The sequence below is a fragment of the Durio zibethinus genome, chromosome 26 (assembly GCF_047325235.1).
Source record: "Durio zibethinus cultivar Kanyao isolate XHJ-2024 chromosome 26, ASM4732523v1, whole genome shotgun sequence".
Lineage (NCBI taxonomy): Eukaryota > Viridiplantae > Streptophyta > Magnoliopsida > Malvales > Malvaceae > Durio > Durio zibethinus.
The window spans coordinates 7,112,462-7,131,173 of record NC_143187.1 but is presented as its reverse complement, the minus strand read 5'-3'; the positions used below and the strand labels follow the sequence as shown (position 1 = coordinate 7,131,173).

The following is an 18,712-nucleotide window of genomic DNA, read 5'->3' as shown; positions in this document are numbered from 1 at the left end:
AGTCAATAATTTATTTCTCGACAAAACCTCCGTGGATCTACGTCCCTCATTCGATTTTTCCAACCTAATCTCCCTTGAATTTCTTGCAAATCAAAATCCTCCGAAAGAAAAAAAAAAAATTGAAGAGTTGTCTGGTACTATGATTAAAATTCTTTTTTCATCAATTTTACCCACGTGAAAATTTGCTAACGAATTCAAATCTCTACGTTCTTACTTCTAACCTTTCTCGAACCGATTTCTTCGCCGTTGATTTATCCGTTTTCATTGATACCATGTCTGATCCCACCGTCTTTGCTTCTACTTTCCCTCTCTCCAACATTTTCCCCTTAATCATCGAGCCATAAAAAAAATTTCCCGTTCTAATCTTTATAAATAGGATTTTATTTTCTTGAATTCGTTTTTTTTTTTTTTTTTGAGGAAAAAAATGAGGGTGGGTAAGTCTCAGGTATGGCAACCATGCAAGAAGAAGAGGTGTTTGATTAATTGCAAGCTTTAGAAGCAACAGAGCGAAAGGAGGATTTTTTTTTGTTTTTGAAAAAAAATAGGGAAAAGAAATTTACGAGAAATAGAAAGGAATCGCAGAGAAAGTGATGGCAACTCGCACGAGTGCAGGGAGCAGGACACGAGTGGGGAAGTACGAACTAGGGAGGACGCTGGGAGAAGGAACATTCGCAAAGGTGAAATTTGCGAGGAATATAGAGACCCAAGAGAACGTAGCAATCAAGATTCTCGATAAAGAGAAAGTTTTGAAGCATAAGATGATTGGTCAGGTATTTTTTTTAATTAGTCTAATAAATTGCTTTTGTAAAAGTAAATATTACTACACCAATTAACTGTTGATTTGATTTGGTGAAGTTTTTCTTGATGCCGAATCTTAATTCTATGTTAATTTGAATTTTCTTTTCTAATGGTTAACTGATTCGTTGATTTCCTGTTAATTGAACTATTTGCCTATTATCTGTTGCTTGAATGATTTTTCTGGTCTCTTTGTTTAGATTAATTGTTTTAGCTTTGGATTAATCAGGATGCTTAACATGGTTTGACTATGTAATTTCATTTTTTTGACAGTTTATTTTTATTTACTATTTTGTTTGGTTTTGATCCTCTTTTCTTTGGTTTTCTTATGACTTAATCAACAATTGTGAGAATATGATGATTTAGTGATTGGTTGGGGGACCAAATAGGGGGTAGTTAAGGATTAGCAAACAAATGGAGTTTTTATGTCCAAAAGTAAGAGTCAAACTTAATTTGTCAAGAAGAAATAATCTTAATAGTTTCTCATTTGACTAATTTTGGTCCTGCATAGTTTTTTTAGAATAAAAAGATGATCCAATGTTTCAAAATCTGCAATTTTTCTATGCTTTATGCGGAATAGGAATTAGCTTGTAAAAGAAGGTATAATTCAACTTAATAAGTCAATGAAAGACGATTAGTTTTTTCTACAGGGTTCAATTACCCTCCGGGCTCCAGGTTGTTGGAATTATACATGTATTATTTGTGAGCTTGACTTTACTGTGCAATCTAATGCTTTGAACTAAAATTAGCTTATTTGAATGTCTATCATTTGGTTACTCCATATTTTACCAAAAAAGAAATTATTCTTTGAAATGGTAATATAAGTTAACAGTAAAATAATAGTAACTTTTTTCCTTAAAAGAAATTTTTTCTTTTTTACTTTTTAAAAACTTATTTTTGAACTGTTACTACACCCCTTGATTTTTCTCCTTATTCACTGTGACGGTTAGATGGCTATGCAATTTATATTCTTTTTTACTTTCAAAAACTTTTTTTCCTTTGAATCTCATTTCTGTTTTACCTTGTCTATGCTACATTGTTCTTTTTCTTTGTCCTTTGCAGATTAAACGTGAAATTTCAACAATGAAACTCATTAGACACCCAAATGTCATCCGTATGTACGAGGTTTGGCAAAAAGTTTTTCTCTGTATAAACTTAATGTAGTTATTTTGTTTATCTTTATGCATTTCTTCCTTGTATCTTGTTTTTGCTCTTTTTAGAATCTGACTGGCAGTTTGTCAGAAGAGGACTCCACTTAGCTTTATAACTAGTATCAGTATGTCTATGCTTCTTGTTCACTTCCAGCAATTTTCTTGATGTAGGTGATGGCTAGCAAGACAAAAATATACATTGTTCTGGAATTCGTAACTGGTGGTGAACTTTTTGACAAAATTGTAAGATAACGCTTGTACAAATTCTGTGTTTTACTTTGGGAAAAGTAAAAGTGCTATTAGGAATCAAATCTCAGTTGTTCATCAGTGTTTGAATACTGTATATTAATCTGGCATTTTGTCCTGCTTATCTTCCTGTGCCAGGCTAGTAGAGGGAGGTTAAAGGAAGATGAAGCTAGAAAGTACTTTCAACAGCTTATTAATGCCGTTGATTATTGCCATAGCAGAAGTGTTTACCATCGAGACCTGAAGGTGAGGGTTCTTATTTTCATTAACTCTTTACCTTTAACAGTTAGATGTGTAAATTTCTTTGATATAGCATAACTGTATTTTGTAATTTACAGCCAGAGAATTTGCTGCTGGATGCTAATGAAGTTCTTAAAGTTTCAGATTTTGGTTTGAGTGCTTTACCTCAGCAAGTTCGAGTGAGTGTGCTATCTTCATGTATTATTATATCTCTCTCTCTCTCTCTCTTAATGATAATATTTTCCCAAGATTTTAAATTCATTATGGAGTACTTTTATGGCCACTTGCTCTGTCTTGTCTTATACTACCATTTTGTCCTTTCACTTGAGTAAAAGATGACATAAGTCCAGTTTGCATGTGCGGCTTTTCTCTTGCTTGAGTGCTTGATTTTTGTGGGTCACAAAAGAAGATAGTAAAACCCAAGAGCACATTTTATTTGGTTTTTCCATTGCTTACCACATTTTGGATGGCTATTTATCATGCAGCTTTTTGTAATATAATGGTAAAACATTTTAAAACTGATTTATCTTATCCTTTTCATATAGGATGATGGGTTACTTCACACAACGTGTGGAACACCAAATTACGTTGCTCCAGAGGTACATCTGCTCGTTGTTTCGTACAAAATTCCTTTTCTTTATGCTCCATTAGCTTTTCTTTATTGTTTTTGTTCTATCACATTTTAGGTGATCAACAATAAAGGCTATGATGGAGCTAAGGCAGATCTTTGGTCATGTGGTGTGATACTCTTTGTCTTAATGGCTGGTTACTTACCTTTTGAGGACTCCAATTTAGTGGCTTTATATAAAAAGGTGGTTGTTTTCCTTAATTTCTGTCTCTCAAAGTTCTTTTTCCTTTTACTTCAGAGTAAAAAATTTTGCTTAGCTGTTATGTGTTATTTCTTATTAAGTCATCATTGACATAAGTTAAAGAATCAAGGGGTGCCATGTTCTGGAAATAATCAATTTCTCATGATAAATATTGATTTAGATCCTGTATTCCTATTGTTAGCCATTCTTCATTTCCTCGACCAATATTGTTATTTTAAAGGATAAATTGAAATATTTATTTTCGAAGAAATATAAATTGAAATATTAAAACTCTTAGTTATTGGTGGTTGTTACCATCACTTCTTGCGCAGAGGTGGTTTTAACTAATAGCCAGGTAGGACAGTACCTTGGAAATATCAATAAGAAAAGTTCATGTGCACACAAATAAGCACAGAAAAACAGATGCCTGTCGTGTTTGTATCCACGCACAACACTGTTTTACTGCTGATCAACCTACTTGCACTTAATTTTTTATTTGTCTTCTACATTTAAAATGCTTTCTCTGAAGGAGTTTCCTATGTGATTGCAGATATTTAGGGCTGACTTCAGTTGTCCTCCGTGGTTCTCCTCAAGTGCAAAGAAATTAATCAAGAGAATCCTAGACCCCAATCCATTGACTGTAAGTTCTTGTCTCTTGCCCTTTGCCCATGCTTTCTTTCTTTCTCCCCATTTTAAAGGTTTATTTTTTTCTGGTGGTATTTTTGAATTCATTTTGTGCCAAAGGTTGCTTGCCTTATGTTCTCTTTAAGGCTTTTTTTGGATATAGTTTTCACTCCTTGTTACTTGTGATTGAACCAGAGGATAACAATTGCTGAGATTATTGAGAATGAGTGGTTTAAGAAAGGATATATGCCACCTAGGTTTGAGCAAGCTGATGTTACTCTTGATGATGTGGATGCCATTTTCAATGAATCAGGGGTAACAGTTGTGTTTTTCACATATGGAACGTGTTTTTATTGTGTTGATGCAATAGGTTGAGTCTCTGTACATGATTTTGGTAGCAGGATTCTCGAAACCTTGTTGTCGAACGGCGTGAAGAAGGGCCTGTGGTACCTGCTACCATGAATGCTTTTGAACTTATCTCAACTTCTCAGGGTCTCAACCTCAGTAGTCTGTTTGAGAAGCAAATGGTATGTTAGCGATTTATATGTTACTTAGTATGTGGTTTAATATGTGATATATTAAGCACAAGATGGGAAATTGAATTATAGAACCTTTGAGAATCTGACACATTTTGATTCATCCAGTGAAGAAAGCCCCATTGATTGGTAGCCAGGAAAGATATCTCAGATAATTTTCTTGAATTACAGAGTGGTTCATAAATTATTTTAGCCATTTTGAAGCATGTCATTGATAATTCACCTGTTATATCCCAGTATTTACTGGTCCTTTTTTGCAGCAATTGAAAATTTAGTTTTTGAGGATGCAGCCTGGTTGAATATTTACTGATACAAAAAGTTTACTGTCAAATCTGATAGAATATGTTGCATAATGTGTATGTCTTGGGATATTATGTGTTAACTCATGCAATACATAACCTTGGGAAGTTAAGGTGGTTGCAATTTCCTCTGATTACAGGGACTTGTTAAACGGGAAACAAGATTCACATCAAAATGTTCTGCTAATGAGATAATCTCAAAAATAGAAGAAGCTGCAATGCCCTTGGGCTTTGATGTGAAGAAAAACAACTACAAGGTTTAATCCCTTCCGGACCTCTGCATTTTGACTGCTTTTAATCTTCTTAAGAAATTTAGATGAATTAATTTAAAGTTAATGTTTAAGTGAACAAATTTCCATCCTTCTTGCTTCCTTATCATGATTTTTAATCATTTATTAATAATTTTATTACCTGTTCAGTGAAGCACTGATGCTATATTTTGATGGACACTGATTGAATTTTAGTTGGTGCTTGTCACCATCCTCATATGATAAGGATTGTTTTGGTATCAAGTTCTTTCGAATAGAACTGGAGTATTGCATATCCACATTAAGCACTTGAAAGTTCTATTTCTTTGGGTCTTGTTGGCTGAAACAGAAAGATTCATATGTAACTAAATTGAGATGATATGTAGTCTCTTTAGAACTTTGACTATAAATCAGTAACTAGATGTTGGACAATTTACTCATTTCTGATGGGTTCCTTTCTTTTACCCATCTCAGATGAAGCTTCTAGGGGAAAAAACTGGACGGAAGGGTCATTTGGCTGTTACAACAGAGGTACCTCTCTTTCAGTCTTCATCTTTGGGCATAATTTCAGTTTCACCTTATTAAAAGTTGTTTGAACATGGTTATTGGTGATCTGGTCCGTAACCCCTGACCCTGCCTCTTTCCTTTTCAGATTTTTCAGGTGGCTCCTTCACTTTGCATGGTTGAACTTCGAAAGTCTGGAGGAGATACGCTGGAATTTCACAAGGTATTAGACCTGATGTTAGTGCTGCTGTGTTGTTTACTCATAAAAATGCTCTACCATTGAATAGAAATTCTAGGCCTCTGTGCTGTTAATACAGTGGATACTTTCATTTACTATTTTGCTGATAACCACGGTCACTTTATCATGTAAAACCACGCAAAGCATGTCAGTTTGATGTTCCATTTATATTACCTTGAATTCACACTCTGCTTTCTTAAATTTACAGTTCTATAATAATCTCTCTACTGGGCTAAAAGATATTGTTTGGAAAACGACAGATGAAAGAGAAGTGGAAGAAAAGAATGGTTAGTATATTGGACTGTTTAGTTGAGCATGTATCTCTTTTGCAGTGTCAATTACCTATCATCCTATGATTTTTGTTCTAAAGAGAATCTAGATTCAACATATTTTTGCGGCAGGACTGAAAATTAGGATTGTTAATTCCATGAGCTAAGTGGGATCTCATCCCCCACTTTGGGGGAAATATGGATTGTCATCTAATCTCTTCAGTCTCAACCCTTTTGCAAAATATTTTAATTGCATATAGGTATGAATTTAGATTATGTTTGATGCATAGGATTATTGAAAGGATAGGATGATAATCATCCTATATCATGTTTGATTTGTAACTAAAGAGAGGAATATGGATTGCGAGGGTCAATATCCTCTTGGCATAGGATTATTCAATCCTCTCCAAGTGGAGGATTATTTTTAATCCATGGGAGTAAATTTATATGTTTAATTATACCCTTAAAAATTACATCAATAATTTAAATTGTGTAAACTTTGAGGAAAGATAATTTTGACAAATAAATAAATTATCCTATCTTAATCCTTGCATACATCGAACATAAAATAAGATGACATTATTTAATTTAATCTTATTTATAGTATCATCTTATCCTATCCTATCATAATCTTATGAATCAAACATTACCTTAACGTGGATGGCTTGTAGCATGTCAGCATTTTGCAGTTAGGAGATGTTATATTCTGTTAGAATAATGCAAAAGCAAAATAAAGTGTATCAAATTTACCTTCTATTTAATCATATAGGTTGTAATGGGTCTTGTTTTTATCTTTATCTAACACAGATTTACACTAGAGAAATGTGAGAGATTAGTGACCATAAAATTTCATTCCCAGCATGTCCTAGTGGCCGTAAAATTGGACTCTTGTATTTTTAGCTTTCTTTCATGGTTTTCCTTGGATGATTGCAGGGTCGGCAGCTGGCTCTACTTCATCCCAATGACGTGCATTTTCCAAAATGAACGTCGGTCAGTTCTCTTGGGCGAAATTCAGAATTCGGTTACCTTAAAGGAATATTTATCTTGTTTTTTCTTGGTTGTAACTTCACCTTTTGCAAAGCACCGTATACATGTGCCAGCTATGCGTTTGTCTCTGCTGGATGCTGTGATTCAGAAAGAACTTATACTATATATCATATTTGCTATGCTGTTTGGAGACCGAAATGTACCTATCAATTGAATTTATGAATAAATAAAATGGGAAAAAAAAAGAGAAATGTGGCTGGGATTGAAATAAGTCGTTTTTAATTTCTTCCCTTTTTTACCCCATTATCTTCCCTATATAACAAGGCAATTGCTTTTAACAGGAAAGCCACCAAGTTTTGACTCCAACGTATAAAAAATATGTAAAGCCTTTCTCTCTCTTGAAAAAAAAAAAAAAAAGGCTTTGGAAGCAAGATTAAAGCCGATTTAACTTGAGGGCCTAAAAAAAGAAGTGAGGCCCGGGAGGCCCATACAATTAGAAAAAACCTGGCCCATCCCCACACTGAAAAAGAAAACTAATGCTCGTGTTATGCGCACCTGGCGAGTTTGTAAGACTCGCTAAAAAAGGCTCGGGGGGTTTCGACTCAGTTGGATTGGTCTCTGTTTCGAAATTATTACGGTAATATATTTCTTAGGCCAGAAGCGGGAGGAGCGAAGGTGCTTCAATGAAAGAAGAGGTTATTAGCTCTGGTGGGACCATAGATCCCGCTCCTGCCGCGAGGTACCAATTGTCATGTCTCTCCTTTTACTTTCTTTTCATCTCAATTCTCGAATTAGGGTTTCCTTCTTTCACAATCTTTGTTTTTTTTTTGGGGGGGGGTGAAGATAGGGCTTTTGTTTGCTGTTTCCCTGTGTGAGTTTTAGGGTTAGGGTTAGGTTTGTTGGCTGTGTTTGGCAGCTGGGAAAAGCGGGTAGAGAATAAGAGTGGGAGTTACAATTTAGGTTAATTGTTTTGCAGAGTGAACAGTGATTGAGATTTAGTTAAAGCGAAGATTTTTTGGTTTCTGGGAAAGTGAAGGACAAGTAATGCGGGTTGGGTGTTGGGTTGGGCTACAGATCCTAATTTTGTGCTGTGGCGCACTTTCTCTTGAACCCCAAAAAAGAAAAAGAAAAAGAAAAAATTGAAAACAATGAATTAAACTCAGTTTTTGTTTTAACTAGGTCACTAGGTTTATGTATATATTTCAGTAGACACACTTAATCATGGCTCTCTATGGAACTGAATAGATTGTACTCACTTTTATCCCTTCTATCTTGCTTTTTTTCTTCTATTGGTCAACCAAACTGGGTTGCTTACTTTTATCTCTAAAATTATGAATTTTGAAGGTGGAAATTTTGTGCCCTTTTGTAATAAGCAATAAGGACCTGAAATAAATGAGGGTATTTGTTCTGCTGCAAAAATTCTTGCCCTAGTTTCGAGTGATGTAAAGGAAGAACTGAGTCGAAAGGTCATGATGATCTAGAAAAGATATTATTCATCATTTCTATGGTTGTTTTGTCAACGTGCTAAGTACTTAATTAGCCCGTTTTCTGGTTATTTTTGAGGAGTGGGGGGAATAGAGGATGGAAACTAGGTTCATGTCCATTATGAATGTCATTTCATTAGCAGGAAAGTTGTTTCCTGTTAAAGAAACTGACTTATAAGTGACTTGTTAACTAACAATATGAGGAGGTATGGACATGCCAATTCGTTCATTTATTCATTCATTTTATATGAAATAGTCATATTTATGATACTTCATTAAGAATTCAGAAAAGAAAGATTTATGCTTCTTGTTCTTTATCAGTTCTGCTGGGGCATCCTCACCTGCTGTTCCAGCAAATGTTGGAAGTGTAGATTGGTCTGGTCATGGCCAAAATTCCAAAGCAGCTTCTCAATCTTGTGTTGGATCCCAAGCACCATGGATTTCACTCAGTACTAGTGCTGGTGGATCTGCTCTTGGATCATCAAGAACTTCATGTCGACCATGGGAAAGAGGGGATCTTCTCAGGCGTTTGGCTACATTTAAGCCTATGAATTGGTTTGGGAAACCTAAGGTACGCTCTTGATCTGGTACCTCCTTAGTAGAAATGTACTATTGGAGTTTGCATTTTTTGACATGTTTTTCTTTCTTGTATGTATGTTGATCTTTGATATACATCACAGTTGGGCAATTGCCTATCACAAAGGACATCATGGATACGCTTTTAAATATAAACTTCTAAGTTTTCCCTTGGAATTAAAGTGATTGCATTTGCTTTGAGTCTAGTGCTTAAAAGATTCAGTTTTCTTTTAGTTATATGCTTAATACGATCTTAAGGCAAAGTTTTCCTTTTAATATTAAGTACAGGTTGCAAGCTCATTGGCTTGTGCTCAGAGAGGTTGGATAAATATAGATGTTGATAAAATTGCATGTGAAACATGTGGGGCATGCCTGCATTTTGCTTCCTCCCCATCCTGGGCTACTTCTGAAGGTTAGCTGCTAAAATCCTATTATTTCTTTTTCTTTATTTACAACCACCATATTGTAGTGTGACCATCATAAAAACTCAGGCCTTTCTAGGTATTTGATGCTTTGAGATATGCTTAATGATATATAAGAAAATAGATGAGCAACTGTGTGATAAAAGGACAGAATAAAAGAACTCAGTTTTTGGACAGTTATGTTTATCTTTTTCCTTAAATTAATTGTGCTAATAGGAAACTATTTTTCATTGCCTGTCTATGGAATGGTTTATGACAATAATTTGACATTACTGTAGCTAAGAACATAAATTACAGGAAACCTTTATGTTTGTGTCTTTGTATATGTTTCTAAGTGGTTGATTCTAAATACTTGCTTCTGCTCTCAATCATTTTCTTTTTATATCAGCAAGGGGAATGGTGAATTGAACCATTTGTGTTTGTTTGAGTCATATTTGATGTTGCATGAACTTTTACTTATTATGGTAGGTCAATAGCTATAACAGTTGTTCTGGTTTAGGTAACATAGAAGTGGAACTGAACTGTTTTGGGGGTTTGGCTGTCATGAAGTTAATATTGGATGGTGTTTCATCTGGGGGGTTGCAGTGTTCAAGATTTTGCTAACAGTACACTGCTAATGATACACTATGCTTTGTTCTCTTTTCTTTGTATTTTTTCAAATACTATTGATATTTATCTTCTTTTTGGGGTGGTTTTCGTATCCGAAGCTGAGGATGCTGGTGAGGCCTTTTCCAAGCAGCTGGATGTTGGACACAAAGTTGCTTGTCGTTGGAGAGGAAATAGCTGTCCAGAAAGCTTGGTCCAATTCCCTCCAACAACTCAGTCTGCTCTAATTGCTGGATACAAGGACAGATGTGATGGACTTTTGCAGTTTCAGTCTCTTCCTGTAATAGCTGCATCTGCAATGGAGCATATGCGAGTAACTCGGGGTCCACAGGTTGATCGCCTTCTGTCTCAGATGCAGAATTATACGGCAGAGTTTGAATCTAGATCAGAGACTATACCAGAACTTGATAATGCTCGAGATGTTGCATTTTGTCTATACTCTCATGTAAGATATTTTAATGCTTTTTTAACTGCCGGTAATTGGCAATGTTTCAATGATCTTATGTGGTTTATCTTTTTGCAGTCACAGAAGCTCATAAGCTTGTGCGGATGGGAACCAAGATGGCTTCTAAATGTTCAAGACTGTGAAGAGCATTCTGCTCAATCAGCTAGAAATGGATGTTCTTTTGGCCCTAACACAGCCCAGGTCCATATTTCGCAGGATCCTGGACCAAGCAAAAATGCTCTTGCTTCTTCAGCCAAGGAAACTGGAAAAAATAAATTGGTAGTCGTGGAGTCTAGATCTGAATTCAGATTGTCTTTGTTAGATTGTAGCTTATGTGGTGCTACTGTCAGGATATTGGATTTTTTTACTGTTCCTCGACCTGCTCGTGTTGCTCCCAACAACATTGACATCCCTGATACAAGCAAAAAAATGGGATTGACACGTGGAGTAAGTGCAGCCAGTGGAATTAGTGGTTGGGTTGCTGCTGATGATCCAGAGAAAGAACTGACTGAGGACCGCGATGAAGTAGGAACAACCGATGAGAGAAAATTGATTCAAAAAACAGATGTTGATTTGAATCTTACAATGGCTGGGGGTCTGTCTTTTAATCAGTTGAGTAAAACAACAACATCCAGAAATATGAATGACGGAGACATGGGGCGAGATCTAATGATTGGGCAACCATCAGGTAGTGAGGTTGGTGATCGAGCAGCTTCTTATGAATCATGGGGTCCTAGTTCTCGCAAGCGAAGCTTGGAAATAGGTGCCAGTTCAGATGACAGGCTACAATTACGCCCACAGCAGGCTGATAGTGTTGAAGGAACTGTCATCGATCGTGATGGTGATGAAGTCACTGATGGCAAACAATATTCTGCTGGGCCTTCAAAACGTGCTCGTGATTCAGATATTTTTGATACTTACTGCTCACCGTATCCAAGAGACTCCTCTGATGCAGGTCCAAGCCATTCAATGGGTTTTGAAACTTATGCAGATGGCAATAGAATTGCTCTGTTTAGGCAAGGAAGTGACCATGTTATTGGAATCCCATCAGCCAGAGATTCAACACGTGCATCCTCTGTCATTGCAATGGATACTGTCTGCCACAGTGCAGATGATGACTCAATGGAAAGTGTTGAAAATTATCCTGGAGATGTTGATGATATCCATTTTCCCTCATCTAGTACATATGGCCACCTTGACATGAATGACACATCAGAGTTGAATTATAGTAATCAAGCTCAGCAGAGTATTTGTTTCCAACCAGCTGCTGAAGCGGTTCCAGGTGAAATGGGCATCAGCAGTACAAATGATGGTGAGGAAATTTTCAATGCTGAAACTGTGACAGCTCATGCTAGGGATGGGCTTAGTTTTGGAATTAGTGGGGGGAGTGTTGGTATGTGTGCCAGCCATGAAGCTGAAATCCATGGAGCAGATGTCTCTGCACGTAGAACAGTTAGTGTAGTTGGTGATATAGAACCCAGAATAGAAGATGCTGAAAATCAGGGTCAAACTGGTGAATCTGCTCCAGATCCGGGATTGATGGATGAGGTTGTCCCTGATGAAATAAATAGGGAGGATCCTCACGGTGACAGCCAAGAAATGTTGTCTCGCTCTCTGGGAAGGGCTGACAGTGGTTCAAAAGTTGATGGTTCTGCCAAGGCAGAGTCTGTCGAAAGTGGTGAAAAGATAAGCCAAAGCTGCAAACTAGTCCCAGATTACAATGCTCATCCTTCTCTTTCCTGCAATGCTAATGTGTACTCTGGCAATGAATCACCCAAGAAAGGGGTAAAAAATGCTGGAAAATCATCTTCCATAAACAATTGTCCATACCCAGACCCAGAGTCAGATTATGCTGTCACAAATGGGATAGGTAAACTCTATGTGCCTTACTAGGTAGATCCAAATCATAAAATTTGCATTGAATTAGTTTTGAGGCTCTTTGGGTAGTTTGGCACTCTTATTTATTTATTTATTTATTGCACTTCAATAAGACATAAATAAGACAGAAAAAATAGTTCACCAGAAAACTGGTTGTTAAAGAAAATCAAGATTCCCCTCTTTGACGCCCTGGTATGCATAAATTTATTCTGTTAACCATGATTTTCGTAAGTTTGGTATCTTTATTTTTATAAAGGTTCTTTTCCTACATTTTTTCAGATTGTCTTGATTTTTGAAATCTGAAACTAATGATATACTGTATATTGTACTGAATACTTCTTGGATTGAATCTAAAATGTGGTTGGGCTTAGGGTTGCTTCGAGAACTATGAGCTCTAGGGTTCTGAATTATCTGATTTTGAACAACATTTCCATGGCCTAGTTTTTAGTAGATTGAAAAACTTTAGCATCTATGCATAAAATGACTACTCGGTTTGCGTACTTGTTTTTGTCAGGTAAATTATATATCTGTTATTCTGTTTGCTAATTAAACAATAAGTTTGGTTTTACTACTTGACCTACCGATTGACGACTAACAGCTTGTATTGCATTTAGAATAATAACGCTGCAGGTGCAGAATTTAACCTTGTGAGTGGAACAGTTTGAAATAGCCTTTTGGGAACTTTCTGAGATAAAAGTCTGCTGTGCATTTAATTGATATGATATAATTTTTCTTCAAACTGTCATTAGTTTTCAGTGGTAATCCCTGTAGTTTGGTTTGAAATTGCTTTTATTCAACCTGCTGAAGCAATAAAAATGAGCTATTCTTAGGATCATAAAGATTTGTCTTCTGGGCCAGAATTAATTCAATCATCTGGGTCATGTTCTTATTCTTTTGATTGCTAGATCTATACGTAATTAGCATTTAGCAGTGTACCAAATGTGCGTGGAAATGTGTACCAGTTCCAATTCTAACTGATATTTACCTTCATTGACTTGACTTCCGTTTAACCATGTCAGACTTTTAGCTTTTGTTGGAACTATGTGTTTCATTCAACTGTATGAAATTTCGAAGGTGGTGTTTATTTGTTTGTGGTTCTCCATCTCTATTTCCCTTCTTTTTCTCTTCTGGATCCCTTATCAGAAGTACTTGATTTTTAGGGCCACCAAAAGGAGAAAGCAATTATGAAGAAGCTATAGAATTTGATCCAATTATTCATCACAACCAGTTCTGCCCCTGGGTGAATGGAAATGTTGCTGCTGCTGGCTGTAGTAGCTCCGGCTCCAGCTCCAGTGCTGATGTTATTGCACTTTGTGGATGGCAGTTGACCTTGGATGCTCTGGATGCTTTGCGATCACTGGGGCATGTTCCTGTGCAGACGGTACAGTCGGAGTCAGCAGCATCATTGTATAAGGTTAGTTGTCTTAAAACTAAAATATGGTGGATCTGGGGCTTAACTTTTGTTTTCTTGATTGACCAGCTTGTAGAATGCTCTCATGGATGACTAGAATACATATATATTTTGAAGAAAGTGGATGGCCTAGCTAATCCCTGGAGTAAGGTCTTGAAATGGTTCCTGTTCTTGCATGCATGGTTTTGTTAATTATTTGCTGATCTTATTGATGTGTCCTTGCCTTCATTTCTTGGTAAAAAGAGTCCAAGGTTGTGAAAATCTTCCACTAAGATTAACTTCCAAGCTATGACCTAATGCTTTATACATGATAATCATGCTTTGATGAGGCATTTAAAGATTTAATCTATGTCGGTTGTGGTACTTTCACTGCTCCCTCATTCAGTTAGTTCATATTCGTTTAAAACGAAGCAGTTAGCATACCTTATGCAAAGGAGAGTGACAGAATTTGGTAGTTCATATTCATTTAAATCAATACTGTTGTAGCAGTTATTATTTCTTAAGCAAGGGGGAGTGTAGAGGTTTTTATGCAGGTTATCATATAATTAATTATTGGTGGTCATTGCTTCTACATGGGTTGTCAGATTCTGGTTAATAATGTCTTTGATTGAAGTTGTTTTAACTTCTTTTCTTTGGCAAAGAGCTAACTCCTGTAGTATCTAGGTAGTTATGGTTCATGTGTGCTCATTCGACAATTATAGGAGCAGCTGCGACAGGCTACTGGCACCTCAGATCTGCTTGACACTACTACTCTAACCCTTCTTTTCCACAACTAATTGTTGATTTCCTTATGCAGGATGATCACCAAACTCCAGGTAAAAAGATCCTTCAACGGCATTCTATGAAAAAAAGTCACGGGCAACATTAAGAGTCAAACATGAAGTGTAAAGACACATGCAATGGCTAGTAAGTACGTCATGTAAAATGATTAATTGTAGCTCCCTCTAATCATGCATCTTTCTCCATGTAATTAGTTTTAATTTGATTTTTGATCATCTTCCTAAAACAAGATTAGGATAGATCCTTTTAGGTATGGAACCAATTTTAGTTAGGAGATGGGCCCAAGCCTGCATTTACAATATGAAAAACTAATTGAAAAAATCTACATTTTATACCATTCCAAATCTGCAATGTATGTTATGTATAAAAAAAAATCAGAATAATTGATCTTAGGTTGACAAAACTAGAATAAAGTTCTACTGCAAGGGGTTGTGATTATTTGTGGGAGCTTTCATTTAATTAATTGTTGGTTACACAGCTGTTACAATCATTTATTTTTGGCAGGTAATAAAAGTTCTTTACATATCTTTGATTGTTTTTAAGGGGGATTTTGACTATCAATCTGATTGTACCTTAATGCTCTTATGAGAATTCTGGTATAATTTGAAAGTCAAGATGCAGTTAAAAAACTTTTGATTTTCTGTGTAATAAATCAATGAAATAAGTGGTTTCGAGCTGAAGTTTTGAAAGAATGCAGAATTTAGGTTATTAATGCCTATTATTAGACAAAAAATTCAATAATCATGGTCAAACCCAAAAGAGTACAAGAAAATATAATGAAAACATAGAAATATATTTTAGCTTTATGCATTTAGTCTCCCAGGGTTAAATATAGCAACAAATGCAGCCTTCTTTTGAACTCCAACAAAAAATGAAAAATGATGTACACAAAAATAGGAGTTTAATTGGCATCCCAAAGTTAAATACCTGCTACTGTCAATAACACATGTAACAGTCTTCTAAATTCCAAAAAAAGAAAAAAAAATTTCACCGGTACATGCCAACATAGTCATGATTTTATAATATCAAGAAAGTATGATGTTATTAGTTATAACATACTTTTGTGCTTTGGTCTGTAAAACACACAGTAAAACAAGTAATATCCAATCCTTATATTGCAAATGTGATTATCTCCATGATAGAGGTTTACTTGAAGCATGCAGCAATGTAATTATGACTACCTTCTGGCCTTCATCTATGCCAATGTCATGTAGGATGGGATAGCTTTCAATGGTCAGAGCAAAGTGGAAGCTTTTTCAGTTGCCTCGGTCAATTCTTACTTCTGTTCTTATTAAAACCTTATTTGATGGTAGAGTTTGTGTTGTTCGAGTGAGATACTTGTCTATACTGCATAAATGATCTTTTTGCTTTTTTTAAGCAGGTTCATCTGACTATTATGAGTATTATTATTCACTTGATTGGTGATGTGACAGTGAATATTACTGTTAAGAACAAATGTCTCTAGTTCTACAATTTTCATTTGGGATTCTCATTTCATGGATTGGAAATCTTGATGACACTGCTAATAAGATTAAGATTTCTGGTAATGTCGCTAAATGATAGATACATAAGACAAGCATTTGGATTACTGTTTGCTATTACGTGGCATACTGGATGGTTGTCTTAATTTTTGAAACTTTTTTTTTATTCTAATGTAGTTTATTTTGCTCCACCTTTTTCTCGGCCATTCTTTTTGCAGTTTTTTTTTTTTTTCTGGCGTAATGTATTTGTAAGTTTAGCAGATGTGGCCCGAATCAATGAGCTACAAGAATTCTTCTGAGTTTGATTTTTATTTTATAAGATTTTTAATGTTGATTCTGGATTGAAATACATGGTGAATGTAAATTTAAGACAATGTAAGGGCAAAAAGCAGTTTTCTTTCTTTTTTTATCTTTTTCTTCTGCTGGGTTTTGGTTTGTTTAATCGATAATGGGTACACTGCAATCTTAGTTGGCTCAACCATCTTAGTAGGATTTGAGTTTGGCATGGTGCCGACGTGGTTTATCTGTGCTTAGCACCCAACAATGCCATTTTACTCTTTTACTTCCTTCAGTTACCATTGGCCTACCTGTTTATAGTCGACTCTTGATCTTGAACATGGAAGTTTGTTCACAGTGACAGATGAAATCATGATGTGAGGACATCAGATAAAACTCACAAGCGTTCTAGATTAAAGAGTTTTTTTTTCAATAAAAAGCTGATAATATTTGTGTATTAGGTTTATCTGCCTTTTTGAAGCCTGTTTTGATTTTATTTTTAAAGCAATTATGATGATAGAGTACCTTTGAAAGTGGCGAGTACGAAGTAATAGGATGGCCCGAATCAAGAAATTGTTATCTAAATCTAAAAGAAATCTGTCGCCAGCCAATCAATTTCAACCCAATCGCCACGTGTTATGTCACATGACATACAAATAAGACCAATAAGATCAGTTTTCGGACAAGAAAGCCTATCTTCCTGTTTTTCGACCATGTCTGCGGCAGCTGCAAGTGCATTACAATCTTCTATGTGCGTCTCTTCTCAGAAGCCATCATTTGCCCCTATAGATTCCCAAGAAGCAAACACCCTCTTAGCAGCAAAACCTAAAAGCCTCCTTCATAAACACCCTCTCTATTCATCAGCTCATCATAATCTGTCCTTCCAAATCAAAGAGAAAATCTTATGCCTTGAAATCATGGGCATCGACTCAGGTAAAGCACTCTCTCTTAACCCTTCTCTGCACAGCACTTCCCTTGATTCCCTCCGTTCCATAATTTCCTTCCTCCAATCTAAAGGCATTCACCAAAAGGACTTCGCAAGAATCTTTGGCATGTGCCCCAAAATCTTAACCTCTAACATCAGAACTGACCTTAACCCAGTTTTCAGTTTCCTCTCCCAAGACCTTAAGGTCCCAGAAAACAACTATAGGAAGGTCATCAATAAGTGTCCAAGGTTGCTTACGTCAAGTGTCAGAGACCAGCTGAAACCTGCTTTGTTCTATCTTCAAAGGCTTGGATTTAAAGATTTAGAAGCTTTGGCTTATCAAGATCCTGTATTGTTGGTTTCTAGTGTGGAACTCACCTTGATATCTAAACTGAAGTTCTTGGAAAGTATAGGGTTTTCAACTAATGAGGCAAAAAGTATGGTATTGAGGTGTCCAGGGTTGTTCACTTTCAGCATAGAAAACAACTACAAGCCAAAATTTGAGTACTTTAATGACGAGATGAATGGGACGTTGGAGGAGTTGAAGGAGTTTCCTCAGTTCTTTGCTTTTAGTTTGGAGAAGAGGATAAAACCAAGGCACATTGAAGTCATGCGAAGTGGCGTTAAATTGCCTTTGGCTAACATGCTAAAGAGCACTGATGAAGAGTTTAAAGAGTTGCTGAGACAAGGAGGCAATAGCTGATGATATGTGATTTTCTTCTTTCTTAAACCTTGTTTCATATGTAAATTTGCCAATTTCATCCAGTGCATTGTAAATGAAAGACCCAAAGCACTAAGATATTGCAATGGAATGATTTACTATGCTTTCTTTTTTCTTTCCTTTTCTGTTTTTTCCTCAATCCACATGTGGAAATTTTTCTTATGATAATGCAGTTGAACAGCATCTGGGTTGTGATATCTAATGGGCAAAAATTTAAGAGCTCAAGTCTTAACGATTGAGTGGAATCGGAATAAGAAATTAATATTCAGTTTTTACATTTTACCAACACTATCGAAATATATTTTTTTATTTTAACTGTGAAGAATAATGAATTCTTTACAATTTCCAGAAAGGAAAATTAAAAAAAAAAAAAAAAAAAGACCCATAGATTTTGACTTCTAATAACCTCATCCTGCGTTTTTTTCTTTTTTTTTTTTGTTCAACACACCAATGGCAGAAAGATGACGATTCTATTTTCTTGGCTACTTTCTAGGATTTCTGGGACTCCCAGAAAAACCTTGTTTGGCTGCCCTCAACACTGCCAATCTCTTTTCTTCTAGCACTAGTTGTCACTCGTCCACAGATTCTAACCCAAAGGTAGGTTCAAAAGCTTAGCTCTTTCATCATTTTATGGAGCAGCAACTGGTTAATTAGTTTGAAGAATATGTCATTTTAATTTTCTTTTGTCAAGTATTATGATTAAAATGAATTTTTTCTTTCAATGAAAGGTGCCATTATCGATTATCTTCAATCAGTGGAAA

At 35.8% G+C, this 18,712-nt stretch overlaps 3 protein-coding genes across 11 annotated transcripts; all 3 read left to right on the top strand.

The window, feature by feature from the left end:
• Window positions 1-7,217, top strand: CIPK23 (CBL-interacting protein kinase 23). 3 transcript variants are annotated; one of them, XM_089754965.1, is made up of 15 exons: window positions 1-770; window positions 1,858-1,920; window positions 2,118-2,189; window positions 2,331-2,438; window positions 2,531-2,611; window positions 2,978-3,031; window positions 3,119-3,244; window positions 3,792-3,881; window positions 4,061-4,180; window positions 4,267-4,392; window positions 4,841-4,957; window positions 5,423-5,479; window positions 5,601-5,675; window positions 5,899-5,977; window positions 6,893-7,217. In XM_089754965.1, the coding sequence occupies exons 1-15, from the start codon at window positions 591-593 to the stop codon at window positions 6,922-6,924; spliced, it is 1,380 nt and encodes a 459-aa protein (XP_089611091.1). In that variant the 5' UTR covers window positions 1-590; the 3' UTR covers window positions 6,925-7,217. The 3 variants fall into 3 exon arrangements, with proteins under 3 accessions (XP_089611091.1, XP_089611093.1, XP_089611092.1); XM_089754967.1 differs by lacking the exon at window positions 5,899-5,977; XM_089754966.1 differs by lacking the exon at window positions 6,893-7,217 and having other exon boundaries at window positions 5,899-5,982.
• Window positions 7,218-7,554: 337 nt separating this feature from the next.
• Window positions 7,555-16,095, top strand: LOC111274827 (uncharacterized). Of its 7 annotated transcripts, none has more exons than XR_016333936.1 (9): window positions 7,555-7,685; window positions 8,752-9,001; window positions 9,295-9,418; window positions 10,136-10,479; window positions 10,558-12,349; window positions 13,518-13,771; window positions 13,838-13,918; window positions 14,565-14,674; window positions 15,763-16,027. XR_016333936.1 is itself a non-coding variant. In XM_022859758.2 (8 exons), exons 1-7 carry the CDS (start codon window positions 7,630-7,632, stop codon window positions 14,634-14,636), a joined length of 2,892 nt encoding a protein of 963 aa, XP_022715493.2. In that variant the 5' UTR covers window positions 7,555-7,629; the 3' UTR covers window positions 14,637-14,674; window positions 15,763-16,095. The 7 variants fall into 7 exon arrangements, 5 of the variants coding, with proteins under 5 accessions (XP_022715493.2, XP_022715494.2, XP_022715495.2 ...); XR_016333937.1 differs by having other exon boundaries at window positions 14,565-14,678; XM_022859758.2 differs by lacking the exon at window positions 13,838-13,918 and having other exon boundaries at window positions 15,763-16,095.
• A 710-nt stretch (window positions 16,096-16,805) lies between these two features.
• On the top strand, window positions 16,806-18,070 carry LOC111274829 (Mitochondrial transcription termination factor family protein). The gene has a single exon (XM_022859765.2). The coding sequence runs from the start codon at window positions 16,944-16,946 to the stop codon at window positions 17,931-17,933; it is 990 nt and encodes a 329-aa protein (XP_022715500.2). The 5' UTR covers window positions 16,806-16,943; the 3' UTR covers window positions 17,934-18,070.
• The last annotated feature ends 642 nt before the right edge of the window (window positions 18,071-18,712 follow it).